Source organism: Mesitornis unicolor, unplaced genomic scaffold, assembly GCF_000695765.1.
Source record: "Mesitornis unicolor isolate BGI_N332 unplaced genomic scaffold, ASM69576v1 scaffold9085, whole genome shotgun sequence".
In the NCBI taxonomy this organism is placed as follows: Eukaryota; Metazoa; Chordata; class Aves; order Mesitornithiformes; family Mesitornithidae; genus Mesitornis; species Mesitornis unicolor.
The window spans coordinates 39121-53447 of record NW_010183432.1 but is presented as its reverse complement, the minus strand read 5'-3'; the positions used below and the strand labels follow the sequence as shown (position 1 = coordinate 53447).

The 14327-nt window shown below is 36.2% G+C and overlaps 1 protein-coding gene across 1 annotated transcript in view; it reads right to left on the bottom strand.

Annotated features, from left to right (window-relative positions):
• Positions 1-14327, bottom strand: part of HERC2 (HECT and RLD domain containing E3 ubiquitin protein ligase 2) — a gene marked incomplete at its 3' end in the record, with an annotated part of 103068 nt that overhangs the window by 49963 nt on the left and 38778 nt on the right. The window contains exons 14-35 of the mRNA XM_010184126.1: positions 13415-13666; positions 12319-12512; positions 11577-11777; positions 10825-11053; positions 10625-10749; positions 9413-9591; positions 8321-8505; positions 7799-7954; positions 7340-7525; positions 6055-6225; positions 5844-5947; positions 5579-5729; positions 4757-4971; positions 3737-3869; positions 3499-3626; positions 3182-3377; positions 2426-2562; positions 1738-1911; positions 1524-1660; positions 1292-1443; positions 679-870; positions 158-345 (exon numbers count right to left, since the gene is read on the bottom strand). Coding sequence (XP_010182428.1) covers positions 158-345; positions 679-870; positions 1292-1443; positions 1524-1660; positions 1738-1911; positions 2426-2562; positions 3182-3377; positions 3499-3626; positions 3737-3869; positions 4757-4971; positions 5579-5729; positions 5844-5947; positions 6055-6225; positions 7340-7525; positions 7799-7954; positions 8321-8505; positions 9413-9591; positions 10625-10749; positions 10825-11053; positions 11577-11777; positions 12319-12512; positions 13415-13666 — 3785 coding nt within the window. The remainder of the gene's footprint in view (positions 1-157; positions 346-678; positions 871-1291; positions 1444-1523; positions 1661-1737; positions 1912-2425; positions 2563-3181; positions 3378-3498; positions 3627-3736; positions 3870-4756; positions 4972-5578; positions 5730-5843; positions 5948-6054; positions 6226-7339; positions 7526-7798; positions 7955-8320; positions 8506-9412; positions 9592-10624; positions 10750-10824; positions 11054-11576; positions 11778-12318; positions 12513-13414; positions 13667-14327) is intronic.

Below are 14327 nucleotides of genomic sequence, written 5' to 3'. Positions count from 1 at the left end.
ATGATATTTAAAAGAAAATTAATATATTTTATGTTAATTCTCCAGGTCTTTGAAATGTAACATGACCTCTAAAGTTTGAACATAAAATTCACACACAGTCCACTGAATAGAGACTTTAGATTTAAGCACACTCAAATCTGTATGAAAGAAGTTGTACCTGATCACCCCATTTCCAGTCTACCCCTCTCACCACTCTGGTACCAATTTTCATCATGGCTGCCAGCTCTGGTCCAGAAACAGGGAGCTGAACAGGTGTAGCTTCCTTTCTTGACTCCTCTAGAACTGTGGCAGAAGCTCCTCGAGAAGAGGCAATCATATCTTCTTCAATGTTGTCAGAACTAGGTCCTAAAGAGGACAAAATACGAAAAAAAATTAAAATTGGCTGCAAGTTTTTATACGTACCTTTGTCACACAAACTTTAAGGCACATAAGGTTTGCAATATAAGAGCAATAACAAATACGAAAGCTGACTTAACAGGAGATATAGTCAGATGAGCTTTTAGGAAATTAGGGTATAATGGTTTTTTAATGCACAGGTCTTCACGTACTTAAGTTTGAGCAAAAATAAGTGAGAAGTAATAGAGACATTATAACAGTTAAACATACAAACAAGATAAAACATACAGAAGATTTATAAAACATGCTCTCTTCCAAACAAGAAACCAGAATTTCTGGTACCTATCAGCCGCAGTGTTGTTTGCGTCAACGCTAGCATGCCAGAATTAAGGAGGAGGCTCAAGGTATTGGCACCGTGCTGCAGCGTCAACATGTTGAGCATGACCAACAGAAAACGTGCTTGTGGAATAGTCCCAAGACTTGGTCCTGCTGGATTCTCATTAGTAATTGTTTGTAGAGGAACAGGCTGCACACCTAATTCAAAAGTAATACAAATAGCAACATCAGTTGACATTTGGGACCTGCAATAAAAGAGGTTATAGATTTGTTTGATGGTTTACAGTATTTTTTATTCCCAGCTTGGCTTTAAGTACTTACAAGATGAAGTTCCAAGAAATACTTTATAATTTAGATTTTAATGGTAAAATGCTCCTAATAAGTAATCAATGACCTGTTGCTGGGATATCAGCAACATTCTCTTAAATACTGGAAAGGAAGTTAAGGGGGAACGAGAAGCAGTGGAGCAACGCATGGATGGATAGAAAGTGGAAGTATTTCTCAGCACAAATCAAGGGAACTGATTTTAGGATCCCAGTAATTGGGAACTTAATATTGTTCCATTTTATAAATTTAAAACAGTTTTCTCCCAAGCCAACAACAACAAAATGAGACTCACCTAGTTCTTTAAATTTTGCATTAGCATCCAGCAAGATGTTCCGGACATTCTGAATAGCCCATGCATACAACTTTCCAAAAGTTACTTCTAGCAGCATTCTGTTAAATGGTGGGATCAGATCAACATCCTTCAAGCAGTCAGTAAGAGGTTCCCTTCATAAAAAAACAACAATAGAATAAGTAATTTTTTCTTACAGAAGACTTGTGAAAGCAAAAACAACAAAAAGTTTTACCCTATATTGGCTCCTTCTGGAATAAGCCTCTGCCATCCACAGAACATAGCATACTGCACAGATGGGAGCAAAAAATTTTTTGCTGCCAATTTCAGAATAGTATCTATTCCCTCCAGACGCACTTCTGCTCTTTCCAACTGCAAGAGAGAGAAAAAGAAATTGTCATACTTATGTAAACTGCTAACACATAAAAGCCCATTTTTATCCATTTTACCTGTTTTAATAAACATTTTCTCATTTTTTCTACATCCACTGGCTCCTCTTTAAGTGCAAATTCAACAATGGTGTTAAGGAGGGCAGACTGCGGGTACAAGCCTTGGACATTTTGCTTCAGCCATTTGTATTTGTGGACACCAGTAACTGTACTCAAAATTGGCTGCCACTTATCCTGCAAAAGAGGAAGACAGCATGTTAAAACAAATTTTAAATTACTAAAAATATAAGTTATTTCATGTAAAAGCATGTCCAAATTTAAAATGCTAAGAGGGAAAGAAACTTCTTCAAAGCCACAAAAGAGCATTACAGTATTATTAGTAATATTTATTGTAACTCATTATCTTGTTTACAATTGCTACATAAAATTTCAAATGCATCAGTACTCAAAAAGAACTCATCCATCACAACCTTTCATTTTGAAACAACGTTTGATCTGAACACTTTAAGATTATAAATAATCTAGAAAATTGAGAGGGTATCTTTACATATTCTAAAACACGCAGTGGACAAGTTTATTTTTAAGAATATTTCTAGGTTTCACTAAAACAATGTGCCATACTTAATTATATATCCCAAACACTATTATTGGAATATTAAATGTCAAGTTATAGCAATCACACTTTAGCCAGTATTTTTCCCCTTGTTATTTTTATTTATATGATTGATTCAAAATCTGTTACCTCTACCTTGGGTGATTTGATTGGTATGGGCCTTTTATCTATAGATACAGGACTGTGAGGTACCACACAGGATTCTTCTAAGTCACTCTCTTCGTTCCCAATTTTGGATTCTTCCACATCAGCAGATTCAGATTTTTTTGGCACTATAAAAAAAATATTATTCTTTTATGTAATCTGATAGCATTTTACAGTGTCACATTTTCAGGTTTGCACGATAACCTAAGCATACAGAATGCTTATGATCTGCCTGTAATAAAATGGAAATGTACTCTTGGTGAACTCCATGTCCAACAATTATTAAATTAGCTCCAGTAATATCTGCAATATGCTTTTATCTTTAAAGACCAACTTCAAAAGGACTTCAGTGTTTGTTCACCATAGTAATTTATTCCCAGTTAAACAGTTCTTGGACTACAATGCTTTAATAAAACCAGATTTTTAATAAGATACCACTTCTAGCTAAAATCAATTCAGAGGGATGGATAATGATGGATCATTTTTAATATGCTGGAACACAAAGAAGCACGCCTCACCTAAACTTGTCTCTTGTCTGCCTAAACTCTCTTGTCTGCCTGTTTTTGCTGCAGAAAGGCATAGGTAACCACTGATTTAGAAAACTTCATGAAAATGTACCAGAAAGCAAATGGCTTTAATGCTTTAGCTAACAAAAACAGAAATATAGAGAGAAATGGGAGCAGAAAACCTTGAACATGGATTGATTTTCATTGTTTCAAATAAAAGACAGCACTAATGTCACCTTACCTCTTTTTTTCCTTTTTTCTCTAATTATTTTCTGAGCCACCCTCCGCCATCGGGGCAAGGAACTCAGGAGTTTAAATTTAGACATTATAGAGAGATCATTGCAAACTGCAGGACGTAGTTCATTGAATAAGAATCTCAAACGTTCAATGACAGGAGCACAAACTTCCTTGTAAGAACGTCCTTGTTCTTGATGGGTCTAGAAAAGGCAATGAAGGATTAGATTACTGTTTACTATACAATAAAATGAACAATGTATAGCCCTTTAATAAAATGCTTCAAATGAAAAATAATTAACCTTCAGAAGGTAAGCTGCTTACCTTAATCAGTGAGCATTTTGCTTGGTAGACAACACGACACACATCCACTACAGATTTTGGTAAGGTTTTGTGCTTTACCTGGTCAACTCCAAGGGTACCAGGATGAACAAGAGACAGTGCTACGTGACCTTAATGGGAAAAGACAATCTCTGAATATACATTTCCAAAAAAAATCCACAGCAAATTTTAAACTGGTCCAAAATATATTCTGGCATAGCTATACCACAAGCCTACCTACCCAAATCTTCATGCTTCAGAAGACAACATAACAACAAACGTCCTACTTCTTCCACAGGATGCTCAGGAGGGAATGTGATTGGTGTTGTTAAGTGACACTGTTTACAGTATCTCTCTATTTGACACAAGAAGTCCTACAAAAACACACAACAGTTTCTATTTAACTTTGTTTTCAAATACGGTCAAAGGACCCAAGACACTGCAGCCAGCATTTAAATCACATTGAATAACGTCTGCAATCTGAACTACCATTCAGAAGCGAGATACACCACGCAGTATGCACTATTTAATGCACAGCAATTACAACCCAACACTAGAAAGACTACCCCATATCATTCTTCTTGTGTAAAGAGCAACATGGCTCAAGGAACAAAGCTACTGCTGCTTTTATCTCTTCGTGAGATAGCCAAGTCACCTAACAGTATTTTCAATTGACTCATCATTATTGCTGCCCTATCCTCCCAAGGACTTATTTAGCTTTTTTGGATAAAGGAGTTTAACTCAAAGGGTTAGAAAATCTGAAGGCATTAGAGAGGACAGCGATCAACGTAAATCTTGGGGGTTTCCATATTATCTGTGATTCCGACTAGGTGAAAACTGAACCCCGAGGCACAAAGAGACTTTAAGACAAAGATATACATGTACCTGACAAACATAATAGCTTTGCACTTTGACAAAGAAAATTCCATCTTAGTTCAACTGGAGGTCAGCAGGGTCTATCTATGCTACTAAAATTGTCATGGAAAGTAATGCATTATTAAATTTTTTTTGTAAGAATGCATTTAAATTTTTTATTTCTCCCACTCAAAAATTCAAAAGAAAAGACTGTAAAGTTATGATAATAAGTGAAACACACAAGGTTTATCCATTACTCAACTACTTTCACAAAAAGTAATTCTGAAATAACCTTTTCAACTGTTTTGTTATAACTTTTGGAGAATTTTCACCAACAAAACTGTTTCAGGCCACCACTGTCACCCTTCAGCAGTACTTTTTTTGAAGCGAACTACTGAGGGCTTACCTTCACAGTGTGATCCTGAATGTTATTATCTGCAATAGCTTGGAGAAAAGGTTGCGAATGGTCACTCAGAGTTAATCGATGTGTATATAGCTTTGATTTATTCGGGGTAGTGTTACCAGGTGAACTACAATGGTCTTCATCTTTTTCCTCATTGTAACTGTAATGAATCTGACTAGTTTGCAAGCCTCCAGAGAAGATAGATGACTTCAACCATTCTAAAAGAAAGAAATGAAAATACAAGTGTATATTCTGCTGAAAGAGTAAGCTATCAAGACTCAACAATTCCCTTAAATAAAATGCAAACAGTTTCAAACAAGGCTTAGCAGCTCTTCCACCACAGGAAAAAAAAGGGTTCTGCAACTAAGAAACAATTAAGTAACAGGGCACCCATTTTACCTGTTTAAGAGATAATAGGGCCTTAGCTATTTTACTGTAATTAATATTGAATTGTACCCTCTGTTCAACAAATTAAGATACCAAACAAGATAGAATCCAACACCAGATGCTTCAGGCACTCTTAATTTAACACAAATTAGTGAGATTACTGTGCTAAACAGTTTTCCCTTCTCTTCCAATATTCTACCTTGTTTATTACAAAATTATGGACATCTAACTGTTCAAAATTATCTAATCCTCATTTAAATATTGCTAAATTACTGGACCTTAAAGAGCACGGTAACAAATGTTAAGAATAAAGAACTTCTGAAGAAGACAGCAAAAGAGGCGTGAGATTTCCAGTTAATTTATTTGGCCTGTGCCTTCCCCCCCATGCTTTGGCAAGTACTTATCACTTATTTAAGCTCAACATGAAGTTCTGCTTACTGGCACATTCGACTTCCAGAGGAGAAAGTGGTGTGCTCATTGCCAGGTAGGAAGCGTGCAGTCCAAGGAGAACACCCAAATTCCTTTCTGTGTCTATCAGAGGTGATGACAAAGTACTGAGGTCTGGTGTTGTAATCACTTCCTGATCAGGCTAATTAAAAGAAATGGGAGTTGAGAGCTAGAACTGAGCTTCAAGAAGAATCTTGAAAGCAAAGCAATACTTTGCTTCAGAAAGTATGTATCCATTAATATATAACAATTTTACCTCCATGTACTGGCCGACACAGAAAGCATGCATTGACTCCCGTGTGTCCTCGAATTGCAAAGCAGCTTCCAAAGCAACAACTGGGTCCTCACCTGCAAACTGAGCTAAAGTGAGAATAAGGTAGTCAGTATAATGTCTAAAAAACTTGTTTATGCCATCTAGTTTTGAAACAGAAGTGATTTGTGGCTTTAATTCAGATGCTGATTCTCACCAAGTATGCTACTGCCAGTTAAGGACTGGGTTTGGAAGTCCTTTATATCATACACTTTCCCGTCAATCACTGTCCAAAATCCTCCATCTTTGTTGTGGTTCTCTAGATCAGCTTTACGTATAAGTGTCACCTCCTCATTATTTCTGCAACTCTGGCTAGTAAAAAATGAACCTAAAACAAAATAGAGAATTTATCAACAGAAAAACAGAAAGTATTTTTTTTCCTAAAAATTATTTTAATAGTTGCCTAAACAATTTCTTCACTTCTGTTCACAGGCTGCTTGTCTTTTGATATGCTCAAAAGTCAAAACAGCTGTTAATATGTTCCTGTTTACATACCATGCAATTAAATTGTCTGTATGTTGTATTCATTTATGTACTAATCTCCCATGTCACACTGTCAAAGACATTGCCCAATTATACAGCTGTTTTGTTTGGAGGTGGAGCAGAACAACAGTGTTCTGGTAAATCACTGATCTAGTCAGTTCTCCCTCAAAATTACTTCAGTTGTAGTAAATACTTGCCTGCAAGCATGGCACTGGCTGGGTATTTAATTTCAGCCTAAATCCAGGCTTTTTTTAAATAAAAAAAAGGAAGGCTACGTACACACTAGAACTCTTCCAATCTACATGTCAGTATTAGTGCTATTTCAAACTGAAGGTAATTTCATCCAGGCAATAAACACTGTTCACACACATGCACCTTCATCTCAGTTTGCTCTACTAGACCAGTAACTGAATTTTCACTTAGCTTGCACCCTCTCCAACACACTACTGTCTAGCACTGGGACCTTCAGTTCTCTTGGGCTATGCCAACTACGTTTCATTCCTCCCTTCACGAGTAAAATGCTCACAGTCAGAAATGCAGAAATGCAGAATTTTCTGTTTCTCTTTTTACCCCAGATGAGCTCATATAATGAAGTGCCCTGGGAAAAGAAAACTTCCTTATTTAAAGGTTTCACATTTACTCTCCCTTTACGTTACAGACAGAATTTAGTAACAAGATGCACAGATGTAGTAGTCGTGTTTTCACTGACTTTTTACGCTCAAAATGCAAAATTATGTGAACTACTTCCTTCCATTTGTACTCTGCTTAATCCTACCTCTAGTAGTTCATGACTTTCTTATGAATTTGCTGACAGAAATAAATACTGCCATATGAATTGGTCAATAAAAAAATTGTAAAGTAGAACTGCATCCCCAAGAGTAGTTCATGAATAGTGACCATTTTTATATAGCTACCTTATGAAAACATAAACGAATAGTTCAGATGTTACTAATACATACCCATTATTCCTGGCCATGCTAAATCCTCATTGTCATCCCTTTCCTTTCCAGGGGCTAAGTGGTTAAATCTGTCTAGATGTTCTAGCAAGCCAGCCAACAGAGGGATAGCACCAGCTTCCTGCATTAATCCAGCATTTTTACTGAGGAGCAGGACTATAGAAACCACCAATTCTGGAAGAAGAATGCCTAAGACACAGAAACACAGAAGATATTCACATTTAATTCAAGACTTACATTTATAGCATCATAGAAGTAAATCACCAAGCAATATATTTTGCCCTCTACTACCGTTTCAGTACAAACCTCCTGCCTTCCTCATCAAATTTGCCCTCCTCCTCTCCCATCAACCAAAATATTAAGTTGATTCTTTTTTAGTCATTTGGAACTTTCAAGAACATTTACAATATAACTTTGAGTTTGTGGAAAAGGAGGAAAGGAGAACAGCAAAGAAAAACCTACCTGTTAAATCTCCATCCACAACACGAGATACCTCTGCAAAATGTCTATGACTAGTAGAAGCAATGCTGGTGGCCACAGGAAGTATATCCCCAATGTGCGTGCACAGAAGAGCAGTGTATTTCTTCAACAACGAGCCAACACCTAAAAGGTCAGGACCTGTATAAAAAGGAGGAAGAGCACAGGAAACCATCACATATTCCTATTTAAGAAACAGGCTTCAAAAGCTGTCAAACTCCTCTGAAATGCAGCCACTCAGTATTACCACTGAATTAAGAAACCACAGTTTTTTAAAAAGTTTATAAAATATTTATTATCTAGATCCTGCTGCTTTCAAAGAGAACATTTCCTTTACAGAAAACAAATTAAATAAACTACTTTCAAACACTTTTCAGACAGACTCAGTAACTAGGCTGATAAATGAGACAGTAAGATAAATTAAAATAAGAAACTGCTATCCTGTAAAAGAAGTATTACAGAAATGCTTGGGGAGGTGGGGCTTATTTTGTTTTTACAATAACTTACTGTATGTATTAGGGACCTGCCCAACACAATCTTCTGGGTAAAGTTTACTAACAAGTAGACGTTGAAAACGGAGCAACAAGTCCAGAGAAGCAGATCTCTCTTTGCTATAATGTTCGTGGTCCACACAGGAAGAAATGCGACGAGCAACATCTTTTAGCTTGGCTATCGTCTGTGAAGCAATGTTCCTAATTGGTATAAAAGTATTGTGAAGCACTTAAAGGGAGCTGATAGTCAAGACAGTCCACAGAAACACAGGTTAAGCTTTTGCTAGAATTTCACATAAATATATAAGATTCATATGCAACATGTCATTGCAGGATGCTCCTTTGTCTGCTACCATAGTACCAAAAAAGTCAATGGCTTTTGTGGAGACATTTTGTTGAACAGGATTCATAAAATATGTAAGTTTCTTTACCTCTTGTCATCAAAGTCATGACACTAGGTAGTTCAAAATTCTCAGTACTGATTGAATTACATGGTGACCATCACAATTAAGTGAAAAAGCACAATAAATTTATTCGTAGTCTCATAATTACTTCCCACGAAATATGCTATGTAGTAAATACTGCTGTAACAGACAAAGAAGCTGTGATCCCAGCACTCTATTGGTCATGCATTCACAATTCTTTCCCAGTGTCAAGAAATTAAAATTCACATTTCCTTCCCACTTATAGTCTCCAACTACAGTGTCCTTGAGGCAAAATATTCAGTTCTAAATGAACAGGGCAAAACATTCAGTTCTGAATAAATCTGTGCCGATTCTCATACTTTGTAAGGACGGGCTTTTGAACAGTTGTCCTGTATCTGTTACACAGAATTTCAGAGTACAGGAAGAAGTATTAAAATCCATAAAATGCAAGTCTTTCTAAAAATCAGGTAATTAAGTATAGAACTTTGCTCCTTAGCAAACATAAAATAGCACAACTATAGACATGTCAGGAGAATGTTCAATATTTTGAATTCTGTTGAGCCAAAATGCTAGCAGAAGACTATTGATTTGGTAACCAAAATTAGTCATCCTTTAGTTGACTAGTTCATAAAACATCTAAACAGATCTTCTGTACAAAAATAAGACAAATTCAAAGCAATTACCTTAGTAACTGCTGAATTAACTGAACTAATGGTAAACTTTGTTTTCCTGCAGATTCATAGATTCCAGTATTAATAAGGTCTTTGTCTAATGGAGTCCTGCTCCTATGAAGTGTTGACGCATTTGCTTCTTGTTCATCAATTTCTTTCTCTTTCTGTGCTTCTTTTTTTGCTTCAATATCCTAAAAGAGTAAATGAAGTTAAAGAAAACACGGGAACTGTCACTGTGATTATGAAATATTTTACTAACAAGTATTCATGATAACAAGATCAAGTTACTTTTACCTGTGCCAGGAATAAAACAATTCCTACCAGAAACCTGTGTACTGTATACTCTGTAACAACCACATGGGCACATTTTTTTAAACAATTCTAAAATAAAAAGAATGGGGCAGGGTGGATGCGGGGCAGAAGCGAAGATAAACAAGAGTAGACAAACTCCAAATTCAATTTCCACCAAACCAAGTTAACAATTGATTTCTGCTCTATGTATGTTTAAACATGCCAGTAGCTGCTGCACAGTTCTAATGCTAGACTACGCATTAAAGCAAAACTTAATACATGCGCTTCCTATGCATCATAAACTTCCCCATTTACCAACAGCGGAGAGAAACCAAGAAGCAAATATACTAGGAAGAATTAAACAAATGAAGAGGCAAGAAAAATGCACGTATCTGTTTTCAAAGCTATACATAAATATGGCAATTTAAAGAAGTCTGTCTGTACAGAGGATGTCCCATCTACGAGGCTAATGGAAAAAACAGTATATACAGAATGGCTTTTTTCATCCTTTGTAAAACTAGTCAGCATCTACTAAACATTCGAAATAGCCTGAAACAGAACCTATAAAAATTTGGAATGTTTGCAAAGAATTCATTCCTCTGAACTCATAAGTAATAAGGATGACATTTCTGCTGGAGATATATGGATGACATCAAGGACGTGAAGAAATTGAGAATCCCTCAGAAAGGCACAAAGCACTTTGTAAAATTATGCTCCTATTACAGAGCTTTATGAAAAAGTTTGTTACTACTGTTAAAATAATCAATCCAGGCAACAAAAAGAAACACTCTACTAAAAAGGAGACTATGATTCATGCTTCCATACAAACAACTGGGTCGAGTTTCAGGTCTGAAGAGGATAACATCAATCCACAAACTTCAAAAACCACTTCTTACTCTGTTTATATAGAGCTGCAAAACTGCTGAAACATACCTGAATTTCTGCAGTAATAGCAGCATTTAGTGCAGACTCTAAGCCTCCATCAGCCATCAAGCTGCCCACCAAAAGGTCAATCATAAATCTACGGCCTGGACTTACATTCATTTCATTTCCTGAAACTGAGAAGGGAAGAAGCTATTAATGAACTAGAAATGCAAGCACAAAACAAAACAGGTTTAAATCCTAGGACCAACCTGCACTGGGTAAAAGTGCTGAGAGAGCCCTAGCCCGCTCTTCTGCTGTTGGCAGTAAGACGGACCATCCGCTCTGCAGCACTGCTTGGGCGGCTGATTGCACAGTATTGAGAACACCAGCATTGCTTGCTAATGTGACCACTGTCTGCTTCAGGCTATTGAGCAGTATACTGCCCAAACCTAAACTGAGGCATTCCGGATCCACCTGATGGCTAATGGCAGCATGAAGCTGAAAAAAAAAAAGGAAAGGAAAAAAAGGAAGGTAAATTTTAATTAAAAAGATACATGAATTTGGAAAGAAAAAGTCCATCCTGGAACAACTGATTAAGTTCACTGACCAAGATACAGACTTTCATAAGTAAATTTGTAAAATTAAAGAAAAAAGCTGGCTTGCCAAAACACATACTGAATTTAAATTAATAGTCAAAACATTATGAACTGTATTCAGCTCTATCTCCTTAAGCTCTGAACTATAATAACCTACAGAGTTTCTACTTCACTACAGTGTGCTAGGAAAAGTAGCAGATATTCAATGAATGTCAGCTACCTTTCTTAAGGGGACATTTACTTCAAAAATTCCATTTAAAACTCTTAGAAATGTTCAAAATGTCTGAGTATATGGGCTTCCTGAATGAGTATACAAGGCTTAACCCATTTACATTTTGTTTTCATTAAGTTCACTATTCTCATCCAAGCAATTTACTGAGACATTCAATTCAGCGACTGCTCAATGTGTAAGAAATTGAAGGTACCTGAAGCCTCAGAAGGTTTAATGTTGCCACAGCCATACACTCCTTTTCCTGAGGAGGGGGCCAGTCAGAGGAGCCATCCATTCCCTCTGTGACTTGTCTTAGTAAAAGATCTAACTGCTCAAATGTCATGGGGCAGACATCCACCACAAAAGGCACCCGCAAGCCTATTGACCACTCTGAACATGATGACCACGCAAAACTCTATAAATGGAAACAATATACAAAGTTCAACAATTATTTTCCAAATATAAGATGACACTGATTAGAGACAGGAATATAAACCTAATATCTGCCTTTGAAGAGTAACAGAAGATGCAGAAACAATATTGGCACATCTGTTCAGAAGAATCATCCACCTACACCCTTGTACACATACATAAAACCCTAGCAATCCCAGAAAAGAACCCTCTGATTACATTTTTCCAAGTGCTGTTATGCCTGCCTAGATACCTCACTATCTTTGCTGCAGGAAACATTCTGCCTGACAGCTCTTCAATTGCTGTACCGGAAAAAAGCAAAACAGGTAAATAGCTGCTTCGTAGAATACCCAACAGATGGAAAGCTAGTCATCTCTTTTAGACAGAGGAACTGCACAAGATTTAGCCTTCAATTATTCACAATAAGAAATAAAAATAAGAGAAGTCACGCAAGCACAGAAAGAGTGACTGTACACTAATCCCAGAAGTAGTCTCAGTGAGAGACAAAGATAAACCACAATTCGTAATTCAAAAATAAAACTTACTTGAGCAGGCCCACAAGCAATTCCAACTATATGCTTTGTGTCTAATCCCGGGAGAGCTGCGGGCTCTGGTTTGGTGATCCGCAAAGTATCAAAATGTTGACACTGATCATTGCTTCCCCAGCTATGCACTTCACTGTCTTCAGTCAATGCTAAACAATGGGTAGATCCAGCTGCTACATCTATTACTTTTTTTCCTGATAGGAAAGTCAAATATTGAAAATATCTTAAAAGAGATCTTAAAGAAAGTATCTTAAAGGTGAAAATCATTAACAGAAGAATGTCAGAGGTAAGGAAAATTATGCTAATTACAACAATACTTAACTATGAACACATTACATATGTCAAGAGTCTCACCTTTGCCTTAGTAGCAGAATGGAAGAGTACAGCAAAAGAAAAATCAACGAGGAAATATTTAAATAAAAATCTTCTATTTTGTATCCCTTCTACTTAAGATGCTTTCTTGGGAAAGGGTTATTTAGATCTCCCCATCCACAAACTGAGACTGTAAAGCTGTACTGTAGTCATTACTTCAGAAGTTACTTTCGATTAGATCATTTACCATATGTGAATAACAATTTTAGGAAAGACACAGCAACAATTTCTTCCTCATCATCCACTACAAAACCTCAGTTTTCTCACAAATCCAAGAAATAATCTTCACTCTGTTACAAACTAGTCAAAAGTAGTGGCACAAACAAAATTTTAATGTTACTTGTTGCCTATGATATTCATTTATTCTATTCACATGCTTTAATCTAAGCATATTATTTATTTGCATGATAAGGCAAAAAATACATGTTTTAAATAAGCATTTCTGTGAACCTAATAAAAGCAAAGCAGTAAGAATAAAGAAAACACAAGACAAGCAGTGTTTAAAAGTAGTTGTAACATAATGGCTCTAAGTTTGCTAAAATTCTAAAAGTATAAATGCAGAAGTGATGGAAAATGTGTACTATTACGCTTTCCAATGCAATCAGCACAAAATATGACAGAGTAAGTGGTACTGTCATTCTTAAAGTTGAGAGCATTAGTGTCTGGTAAAAGATTCCAGCAATAGCAGGAAGAAGTTTGGAGTATTTCCAGCTCTGATAATCACCTTTCAAGCGTTCCAGCAGTTTGGGATACCGAACATGCTCTTCCGTGCCATGACCAAGCCTTTGATTGTCACCTTTTCCCCAGGTGTAGACCTGGCCATCTTTGGTTAAAGCAATAGAAAACTGACTCCCACAGCGTACTTTCACAATGTCCAGATCTTGAAGTTTTTCTATCAGCTTGGGAGTCTTGCAACCATCACTGCCCCCCCTTCCCAGTTTTCCATAATCTCCATCACCCCAAGACCACACTTGACCTTTAAATCAAGAGAAAAAAAACAAAAAATATTGCATTGCTTTTTTCATGTAATGAAGTTATCTGTTTTGACAACAAGTTCTTAAAAATCTGAGATTCTATAATAAGCACAAATTTCAAATTGTAATGTAAGAATGGAAGTTATGAATTAATTTCTAAATGTTCATGAGGATAAGAAGGAAGAAAAAGATTTGAAGCTTTCATATTGATAAAACTAAACAGAATAAGTGTAACATATAACATGCACTGAAAATCCATCAATGTACAGAAAGTCCTTCTTAAAAACATACGAAGTATAGGATTTACTGCAAATCAATCCTCTGGGATGATCTCTAGTTAAAAACTGCTTTCTTTTATTATAAGGCATTATTTACAAGAACTTGCAAAATCTTTTTTCATATATAACAGCAAAATTGTCTGCAAAACCCATTTTCTTAATTTTCAGTTCTTGTCATTTCACAAAATGAAATTAAAAATGCTATTATCTATCAGGTTCTTCTAAAATACACTACTAAAATCTAAGCCCTGATGTAGGAACTTAGAAATAGTCAATTCATTCTGCAACTGTATTAAGTAAAAACATGGTTCGAGAATGGCAAACCCATGCATGCCCAAAAAAGAAGTCTTGTTTTACACTCATGCCTTTATGTTCCCCTACTTGC